Source organism: Opisthorchis viverrini, assembly GCF_000715545.1.
Source record: "Opisthorchis viverrini unplaced genomic scaffold opera_v5_259, whole genome shotgun sequence".
Taxonomy (NCBI): Eukaryota; Metazoa; Platyhelminthes; class Trematoda; order Opisthorchiida; family Opisthorchiidae; genus Opisthorchis; species Opisthorchis viverrini.
The window spans coordinates 435,390-446,597 of record NW_008751914.1 but is presented as its reverse complement, the minus strand read 5'-3'; the positions used below and the strand labels follow the sequence as shown (position 1 = coordinate 446,597).

The following is an 11,208-nucleotide window of genomic DNA, read 5'->3' as shown; positions in this document are numbered from 1 at the left end:
TGTGGATGTAGTGCGAGAAACCCGTGCCTCACTTGCAGCGCAGATTTTAGGCGAAATTGAGATGCAAGGATGTCAATAACACCACCTCAGTAATGCACTGCCGACGAACTTAATTCTACACAGCTGAAAACGTGTCCACCAGGTTCTAGTTTTCCATGGCATGATCTAGAGTAATCTTGATAAGCAACTGAAACCAATGACACTAGCGGAGACTTTGTCGATTAACTTCTAGAGCCGACGAAGCAATGAATGGTGCGCCCAGCACGCGACAACGATGTAATCGTAATACGCTCGCCTCGCGTGTCAGACGACCGGAATTACTCTTTCACTAAGATCAGGAATACAAAATTCGCATAGGCTCTGATAGGAGCGAAACCGGAATCCACTTGCTCGGCCCTCATTGTTTAGTCTTCCCAGCATTCGTGCCAGGACAGCATGAGGATCGTTCATGCAAATCCGATGTGAGTACAAGTGCGGGGGTACGTTCAGATTTCTGTAACTAGCCGTGTCGAGCCTCCTCAATGAACCCCGAAAATTTGGCATAAAAATCAGTGACGTGTAACAACGAAGTTATACTCCCATTGAAGTATTTAACAGCAGTTTGAAGAAAAGTCGTCGTAAAGAAAGCAGGGGGTAAGCTTACTTTAAACTGAGACACTGAACTGTTTGGCTCTGATGCAAAAGAGATACGGATCAAATAATAATAAGGCTGATGGATCAGGAGAATTCCCACAGGAGTTTCGTGGGACAAGGCATTGACTTTGTCGTTCAATCACCCAGCAAGATCAGCAGAAGTTTTCGGAAGTCACCCGACGTGTCGGCTCGCACCGCCTCAGCAAGGGATTTTCCAAAATATTCCTGGTACATTTGTTTGATTGAAGTCATGTCAGTCTGAAATTGAAGTTGAACAGATGAATGGTGATTTAAAACTCCAACTGTGCTCTGGTCCTGGTGCAGCTTTATGTAATGGATATGTATGCCTTAAGTTGATTTAAAACTAATAATTCCGTACGAAAGTCGAATTGACAACAGCAGGGTCTCAGCTGATGCGAGACACTAGTAGCGTGTGAATACACATTCTTACATCGATAAAACTACAATAGACTGCAACGTTGATGTGAATTTGAGTATTTTCGTGTTGCCATATGAAATCGATTTGCTTCCTGGAATGTCCTCACTGGTTTCGTTGTACCTTGAATTCGAACCATTCACCTAATGCTAGATAATCTCGGTCCTGCATTTGTGTGCACGTGATTCGAATGATAGACCCAAATATCGACATGAGTCTGACAACTTCCTAGAAGAAGTACTGATGTCTGGTGTGCACAGTGCACATCTCTTGCAGTCGCCTTCAAGGCGATACTGACTTGAACTTACCTCACAACGCAGGCATATTAGACGGATGAGGGCATCTTCGTCAGTCCCGGTGCCATACATTGCTTCGTGCAGCTGGCACACCAGAAGAAGACGCAGGTTTACTTGGGCCATCACTGGAAAAGCAATTTGAACCGCTTAGTTGGGTACAGCTCGATGTGCATGAAGAGCATACAAACAGGAAAAGTCAAAGGACAGCGGTAATAAACGAAGGTTGAATCGCTTTACTAATGCACAGAACAGTGTCAACACCTTCTGGATAGGTCAGGTTTGAAGGTCAGCCTACAATTGATCGATTCTATCTCTATAATATAGGTCCGCAATCGCTTCAACGCTGTCAGGGAAAATGCTGGAAGATGAACTCCTTTTGAGAAATATCCTGAAATCCTCCTCACCCGATTAGTGTTCGTTTGCAACTCTATAAAACATCTTCTGAATCTCCATGAATACTCTGCCATGGAATACGTGGTGTAAACTTCTGGTATGCTATCTTTGTGCACACGAGATTTTCATTGAACCGTCGATGTGCTAAGTCTGTTTTGTGTAGCAGGGGAGCTCATCGCATATTTTGGTCTCAACGGCTTTTCATTCGAAAGAAAGTGAACCGATAAAAACAAACACGTTCAGACATTACTGGCGAGGAATTCGAGCTTTGCTCAATTGATCAACTGGTCAATATACAATAACCAGATTTTAAGCCAATCAACAGCGCCATTTTGCGTTTCTAAGTGAAGGAGTGTGAGTAGCGGCGATTTTTAAAAAGTCCCAAGAAAGTGTCATAGCAGAACAACGGTTCTGTAACCAGGGTATTTATGCGGCTTTCGTATGTGATATACTGGCGGACATAACGTCGTTAGTTCCATCTTCTTCGGACCGGGATGGCCCGCCTACAGAGCACTTCATATAGGATTTCAGGCTAGAATCAGACAGAATGACAAACGGTACGGCTAAGTTTCTAACTTTTCAACGCACTCCGGTCACATCATAAGAGGACTGAAGTCAAAACCAACTGACTGAATCACTTACAGACTGTATTCAAGCCGGTGCGTAGCGGATCCGAAAACTTTTTCGTGATGGCTTCCACCAAGGTGGTTCCGTGGCGCTTGACGAAGAAACAGATATGGAAGGCAAACACTCGAACCGGTCAAGTTCATAGGTCAGGTTCATAAGACTACGCTTTTGATAGATAGTTGAACGAAGGTGCCGAATTCCAATATTTTTCAGTGCAAATAGCAGTGGTCAGAGGTACTTTTGGCATTTTTTTTTAAAAATCATCCATAGTTTACATCATTGACACACATTATTGCGAATCCGTGTATGTGAATTTATTCAGTTAGGTCCCGGTTTTCTTTCCGCATTCTAATCCACATCTGGTAACCACGGAGATTTTCCGGCGGTTTTTAAATAAATACACAGTGGAAAATTCTGGAGCCCAATCTGTTTCGCAGCTACACTCATGGTATTTCCTTGAAGCAAACTGCTCCTGAAGTCGGTCGAAACGCCTGAACAGCCCAAGACCGCTTTTGGGCTGCTTCAGGCTCATCAAGTAGGCAGAGCCTAGGAGTCTCCGTCAACCTTACGTTCCAACTGAGCCAAATTTCCACAAAACTCACCTGCACACCAATTTAACCCTGACTTACGACAAGTTAGTCAACATAGTTGTAAAAGTACAACCAACTAAAACCAGTAAATACCCGTTGTTCTCTCTACAACCGTTTAAACCACGCATCACAAACCCAACGCATCTTTTGTTAGGCTATTACATGATTCAGGCGTTGTCAACTAGGTGAAACACTCAGGTGGTCGAACTCACGCGTTTGTAATGCTCCCAAATGGCTTTGATATGATACTTGCTACGATCGCACAAGATGTTAATGTAGGGATCCGGATCACCTTTCTTTTCGCTGCTCCTAAAATTCACAAGAAATCGCTTGAATTCTGAGCAGATCAAAGCAAGATGGACTTGTTCAGTCCAACAGCAATGCATCACAACAATGCAGAACCATACTGCAGGTGACTTATACTCAACTTTATCCAAACTGCTAAAAAACATTTGATACTTTAAACACTCACAATCAAGCATAATAATACATTACACTGAGATATGAACACGTTAGCTTGTGGAATTCAGTTGCCCAAAGTGTATGCTGGTTAACTATAGGTAAAACGCTTGCGGCGCATACCAAACAACCGGAGTTCGGGTCCCGACACAATCAAGGGGATGTATTGTTAACCAGTTTCGACAAATACGAAGCTCAAACCCAGTGTTCCTTCTGTACATATATCGAAAATAAAAAAAGTGACAGGATTGAGTATCTACGCGAGACTGACCGTAGAGTGCACTTCCACGACTGTCTTTGTGATTGAAAACACCTGCAGTTATGCTGGATGACGAGTAAAGTTGACAAACAATCGTCATGTTTTTCAAAGATATTTCATCAATTCTGGGTCGGACCAAGCACTTATCGTCTTCAAGATCTTCTTACACGAATATCTTAGGCTTTTCAAATGGTCTGTCCAAGATCTGCTACAACAGGTGAAGACCACTTCCAGAATACCACAATCTACGTAGTTTTCTGTGGAATGTCGGGTCCAGTATCACTCAAGCAAGCAGTTTCGTAACTGTAGACTTCAAACTTCAGTCTGGGCGCTCAAGTCTGGAATGTTGGTGGGAAAAGTACCCAAACGCCAAGCTAAGAAATTACCCTGCTCCAGCTCGGTACAGCGTTGCTACGTCCTGTTCAACCAAGTTGTCGTCGACCAGTAGTGACAGGTTGCCGGTCTTCTGGGCTTGTTCAATCCGATCAATCGAATCTTCTTGACGTTTCCCTTGTAACAGTCTCATTAGTAGCGTTTCATACGGCGGTTTGGTTTCCTTCATCACATCAGTTTCCAAGGATCGACTTGCAGCTTCTGTAGAGAGGATCAAGAATTTTATATCAGTTTGAACGCTAACCGGCGAAAGAACTACTAATCAGTGGATGACTCACTTTTTGGATCGTGTTCACGGAGCACTGAAATGGACAAAGGGAAACTCGTCGTTACCAGAGGCCTGGTGGAAAAATCGCTGCTTTTCAGTTGGAAATTTTTGCATTTCATTTCGGATCAACGGAATTCAGTTAAGTCTCCCACTAATGACGTTCATCTTCAGATTAGTGAACGAGTTTCACTAATTTCGTTCAATTGAGGTTGAAGTAGAACACAAGGTTGATGAAAACTGGAGAATAGCACCTACCTAAGAAGCCCCAAGAAGCTAGCCGTGGGCTTTCGAAGAGTTTCCAGTAACCTTATGAATGGTGCATTGCTCCTAGACAGCAGTGTATTTCGATATATCGAATGTCGTACCAACTGAAACATTCAGTTGAAGATGAACATCGCAGACGAAAACTTCAGCTGTGATTCAGTTTGGTTTCCTGTAAAGGCCAAATTGATATGAAAATGAGTGAGGTTCGCTGAGAAACACTTGGTTTGCCGCAAAGAAGAGTCGAGGGCACTAGAGGTTCGTTCCGTCCATTTCATAATGGTGGGCGACTTAACCAACTGGAGTTGACGCTGGTTGTTTTCTGGCTGGGTAAATGCAGATGGGACGGGTTTCTGACGGCTGACATGCGATAGGAGAAACCATGGTTTAGCGTCCGTCGGTACCATTGGTAGATCTGCCTCATTTAAACGAAAGTAGTGCGCAAACAGGAGTATTTCGCGTCCACAACTCTTTTTTCTGCATACGGGCTGATGAATAGAATACTTTCTTTTCCACTTCACCCAAAGGACTTTTGTCTTTTCGGCAGTTCGTCACCTTGAATCCCACCGCTCTTTCCACTTCACCCAAAGGACTTTTGTCTTTTCGGCAGTTCGTCACCTTGAATTCCCACCGCTCTTGCCTGCTTTCGTCACTAAAGAAGAAACCCGTGGGACAAAATCCTCACCAAGAAATTGCAAGACCCCCGGTGGAGATTGATCCGCACTTCTCAGGGGCGAAGATAGCGAACACAAATTGTGCTATCGGGTATTAAAATTCCATGGGATCGAGGGTATACATAGCTAATGAGCTTCGATAAGAGTGAAACTGAAGTCCACTAATTCTCCCTTCACCTTTGGGGTGGACTTACAAGAGTGATTGGGCCGTGAATCCTATACGTCCAGCAACCACCACAACTACATGAAGCCAGTCAGAAATCGCGTGCAACAGTGGAATGAAAATTTTCTACGAGTACTGGAAAGGGATTGCACCAGATACTGGGTTATGTGGTCGAACGAATGACGTCTATGTAGCAGAATTTTTCTTAGGTTCACCCAAGTTGGCTTTTGGGCCACGTGGCTAGATACGTTAGCAGAGACAGTGAAACAAGCGCTGGAAGAACAGACTGATATCCATCTCTCAACGAACGATCAAACGCATATCAGAAAATCTGACGTCTTCCAGCACACGTAAAGCACCTAGACTTAGATGGAATCTGGTATATTATTTCTCAGTTAACTTCTGGCTACCGGCAGTTTAGCTGGTTTCTGCCATCCCGTGACCACTTGCCTTCAATGAGACAATAATGGTATTTCATTATGATTAAAGCTTTAAAGTGAATAACAGAAAAAATACTGGGTGAGTAGGAGACCCGATGCTGATCTATTGCAAGCATTCTGAAGTGCCTAAATCTCAGAAAACCATCTCGCCACTAACATGGATTAGCTGCCATTTCTTGCAATATATTCAGCCAGGCACAGAGGGTGTCATGAGATGCCATCCTGGGAGAAGAGCCGCACCAACAACACCTAAACTCTTCATATTCTTTTCTACACTCTTCTCCAAAGTCAAATCGTCCCAATCGCATTTTGCGCCATCCCAAAGGAGGCCCAGAAAACAACACTGGCCTCGGTAGACAATACTTCGACATGCGTAGCAAATGACCACGTCACCACGGCTGATGATGCCGCATGTTCTCCGCGAATGAAGTCCCTGCTGCACAACTGAATACCCGTTTTCGAATCAACTCATTTGGAAGACGGTGGTGTCACCAGTTCGAAAACCCGATCGCCTGTAGTCAAATTGTTTGCCGCTTCCCCCCGAATATTTATATTTATTGTGTAGTCTGTATAAATAGCGGAGTAGTAATTAAATCAAAGTCAATAGGTTGCTTTCCAAATGAACCTATTCAATTAAAGTGTGAGGTGTGAAGCTGATGATAAGCTGTTAAGTATGAAGACACTCAATTAATCTTCCAAACTAAAAGCATCTTTATTCTCACGTGATAAACCATCCAAATACGACTGTCTTCGAAGCCAAATCGGTGAGGGAATTCGAGTGAAAATGAATGAATGGATGAATCATTCAGCTGCAGCACTCTTCCGGTGCCTAGCTGCGGTGCCATCCGAAAAAACCACGACAGCTGAGATACTGTCGGGTTGCCCAGGCCTAGACGACAGTATTCGAGATGTTGGGGTTGGGTTCGAATCGCGGACCTTAACCACTGATCCATCTCAGCTGGAGCTGGTAAATCAGAGAATTGCAAGTTAATCTAAAATGGGATGAGAACCGCAGGATCATGCCGACATTATTGAGCAGACCTGCTAGGAGAATACTCTGGTAAGAATATCAATGAGTTTGACACCTAATTAAACCTAGGAGTTCGTTTGCGAAGTATTCATTGCTCTGTTGATCGTAACCCCTTGTTCCATCTCCGCTATCCTTTCAGTCTACGTTCCAACACACGGTCACAGCATGTTCTTGTGTCGAACTTCACAGGTACTTACGGCGTGTACATCCACTGACTCATGCCAAACACTCGTATTCTCAGCAGCCTGTCATTTTTGTTCTGCGATTGAAATAGATAAACTTTATTCGATTGTCCAACTGACCTTCAAGCCTATGAAGGCGACGCATGAACTGCCGAGATCACCGTCACATAAGAGCAAATGATTCACCACCGTTAGCAAGGACCAATGTAATATCCCACCAAAAGTTGTGCTCACCTTCTTCATAGGTCTTTTTGAGCATGTATATTTCTGTGTTATTACAACAGCAAATGATAGAATTGAGGACTGTGTCGTTAGTCCCCGATCCCTTCATCCCTTTGTACAAGTCGTAGGCAAGAATTTTCAAATGCCCACGGAACAAGGTTTGTAGAAGACTGTCATAATCTCCTTTGGTGTTCGAAATTAGCGTATCCACCAGATCCTGAAAAGTGCAGGCAGACGGATCGAAGTTTACAAATCAGTGTTTTGTATAGCAAGAAAAATATCACATTCCCACCGCATTAATCCGGACTGAACACAGGAAAAACACATGAATAAAAATAAACTGTATTTCCTCAGACGAATCAAAGTCGAGTAGGACAGATTGCAATTAGGTAAATTCGAATTTCGTGAGACTTCGGCCGTGCATGAGCAGAACTGTGTACTGTGCTTTATTCTAAACAAATTCTCTGAGAAACATGTCTGCCATAAATGATAAAGGGTTTCTGTCTAACTTGGAACAACACATTTCGAGTGCCTCCAAGTTAGCTTATCGCTTATGGTAAACAACTTGTTTGCCTCCGGACAACTGACGGCTTACTGAAACACGTACTTTCGATACGCAGTACAAGCACAGATCACTTAAAAGCGACATCTGGGGAGGGACGTTTGTGATGTTATAAGTCATTCCAATGAGCAAAGGTAGAAAAAACCTGGTAGCAGAGCTTGTCATCCTAATCTTCCCGTATAGTGATTGATCCAGCTCTGCGCGCGCAAAGAGATCTCAGGAAAATCAATTGGCCGAAACTTTCAGAGAGTATGCGAATTCGACTTCACTGTACCGGGGAGCACCAAGCCCCTACAAGTATCGCTACAGCTGGAAGGAGCGGACATCAGAAACGTGGTTTAGGTAATCCTGAGTGCATCAGGACACTCCACCCATCCTGGTGACCTATGCATTGTGATTCTCCCAAGTCTAGTTCACAACACTGGGCGATGTTGTAACCTGATGCAAGTAAATTGCTGGAAGATTTCATGTCACAGACTGATAATACTAGTCTCTGTATGACCATACTAATTAACGATGTTACCCAAGGATTCGCACTCCGTAATATTCTTACATCTACCTTCTAAAAGCGCCTTCGTGCTGTGATTGGGGTAAGATCCTAACGCCGAACAAAACTCCAGTGAGCACGTGGGCTGCGCACCGCAGATGATTTTCAATAAGGATGAAACAGCTTCACAGTGCTCCTAAGCTTTTCAGCATAGATTGCTTTCACTAGCAGAACGAAATCTCCACAAAAATTGAGTTTCGCGAGAGACCCAGCGGGATCTCGCGTTTATGAGGTTTTCAAGCAACTGAATGTACTGCACCAGGCCGCCTCATGTTTGAGTCAATACGATATTCGAGATATCGCGATACAGTTGCCGAAAAGTTTTCGGTCCACGACCAGTTTCGTCCCTCTTGGGGCTCATTAGGTAGGCGTAGTCCCCGAGTTTCGTCAACTCTAGGTTCTACTTGAACCCAACCTTACGAGTGATGTGTTACGTGTATACATATATCGCGAAATCTCGAATAACGTACCTACTGAAACACGGGGTGGCTGGTGCAGTACCTTGGGTTGCTTAGAAACATCATAAACGAGAGACTCAGCTGGGTTCCAATTAAGCCTCTCACAAAACCAGATTTGTTTGCAAATGAGTGTTTTTTTGCCAATTTCGTGCAATTTCGGTTCAAGAAGAACGTAAGCTAGATAGGAACTCAGGGACTGCAATTACATGATTAGCCCCAAGAAGGGTGGAACCATTCATGGGCAGTCGAAAAAATTTCAGCAACCTGATGAGTAGTGTACTACGTCTGTACAAGTAACTGTGCTTTGTCAGATAATCCACTGCCAGATAATAACTGCCCCACTGCCCTCTGACGAATGAGAAAATCATCCTTTTTGAATAGTATGCTGCGAAGATTAAAATTAGGGCCAGATGGCTCGGTGATTAGAGCGCAAATTTACTGACCGGAAGGTCCGTAGTTCGAACCCTGCGTCTGTCTCTCGACTTCTCCTGTCCAGGCTTGAGAAACCTGGCAGTGTCACAGACCTCGTGTTTTATTCCAGTGGCATGGCAATTAGACACCGAAAGCGTGCTACAGCTCAAAGATTTTTTTCGACGGTTGAAATTCGCCGATCTCTTATGGGGTTGAGCGAATAGGCGGTGTTTGCGAATTTCAGTATTTTAGCCAACTCGGTTTTTTTTCACTCAAACGTCTAAAAATGACGTACACATGTCCAATAGCTTGACATACCTTCTGATACATCCGACTGTAAGCTTCACGAATCTCATGACGTTGTTTCAGACTCCGATGACCCAGGATATTGTTGATTGTGTCTTCATCCGTATCTACGGGATGAAAAAAAACTCAGAGTAGATAAAAACCCTAAATTTTCATTCTAAAACGCAATGGACCATAAACCTCGGTTCAGCTAAGTACAGAAGGACACCACAATCATTCCGAAGTTACCGTCTGTCCTGGCAAAAATACACAAATGCAAGAAACTGGCCCATGGTTTTCAGTTTGCATATCTGTTCATTTAAAATTTAGTTGTCTAATGTTTGGTTTACTCAGAAATATCGTTTTCAGACTTCTGTTTCTCAAACAACGAGTCACACGGTTGAGTCGGACTATGGACAACGAATCGACCGCCCGCATACGGTGCTATGCGAAGTTGGAATGCACAACTATCGGCCTGTCGGTTTGTGCACAGGCGATAATCGATGTTGCATTGCGATCAGATGCCGGAAAACGAAGTCAGCCGTTTGCCTTCACAGCTTTGGCTAGCCGATTGCCACACACAATGAATGCGCAGTCAAACTGTAAGTGATGTAGCTGGCCAGCACTCTTGGTATGCCACATAACGGGATGCAAAAATAAATTAATCATCAATGATAACGACCCCCAATCACGGAGGTTTATACGGCCTCGAGTCTGAGCTCGAAGAATATGTTCTACGCACACGTATCTGCGGTGCAAACTTAAGTAAGCATGTGGTGAAAAGGGAATCAAACGTGCGACAGAACTGGGCTGAAAATGACGAAGGTAGATGGCTGGTTCGTTTCTCTAGGAAAAACGATTCTGCGTAAACTACCGGTTGTTAGGTTTCAAACTATCTTAAGATTTCAGCCATGTTTACCAACCAAAGCTGACTCCGCGATCGAACGTGAATCAGCTGCGAGCCAATTCTTGGTTCGTTTTCAACTAATGCCGTGGTCTCATACGGACTTTGCGTGATAACATACAGTCAGAGAATCACCATTTTTTGCTGATTATGATGGAAACAAGTAGGCGAATTTCCGCGATTTATCGCCACTGAATTGTACTCGACTTACTCAGTCCTTTGCATGCTTTGTACAAAGCTTCCGCATCTACCTCCGCGTTAATGTGCGTCGGGTAAGTTAGCGTTCCTCGAGCGTGCATGATCGATCCTGCTGTAAGAAACAGACGAATCTAGTCCAATATCAGTTGGTCGCTTAAAGTTCCCAAGTGACAATGACGGCTAACTGGGAGTCAACCGAGAGCGCGGAAGAACACCTGCCCCAACCGGATGAGTTACTTACTCAGCTAGGTTCACATAAAATGTTCGCTTTTTTATCTGGTGACCTATTAAATGACTGTCTCGCGCCAATCACAGCATGGCTTTCGTCAATCTCGTGATTGGTGCTTTGGAGTGTACGGTGCCTTAGGTATGACAACGGCGCGAGTTTCTTGCCAAACTGGTGCTCACTGTTGATCGACTGCTCTGATGCGTGATGCGAACATACTGAGGAGATATTGCGCAGCGCTTCAAAGCAGTTATTGTCCTTACATCTGTCCACTTATACTTGGCGCAGAAT

The 11,208-nt window shown here is 44.1% G+C and overlaps 1 protein-coding gene across 1 annotated transcript; it reads right to left on the bottom strand.

The window, feature by feature from the left end:
• Positions 1–551: 551 nt before the first annotated feature.
• On the bottom strand, positions 552–10,967 carry T265_09134 (hypothetical protein; the record flags this gene model as incomplete). The annotated part of the gene is made up of 9 exons (XM_009175131.1): positions 552–891; positions 1,378–1,490; positions 2,401–2,476; positions 3,188–3,284; positions 4,080–4,287; positions 4,365–4,388; positions 7,339–7,543; positions 9,623–9,717; positions 10,705–10,967. The coding sequence occupies 9 exons, from the start codon at positions 10,790–10,792 to the stop codon at positions 769–771; spliced, it is 1,029 nt and encodes a 342-aa protein (XP_009173395.1).
• Positions 10,968–11,208: the final 241 nt, after the last annotated feature.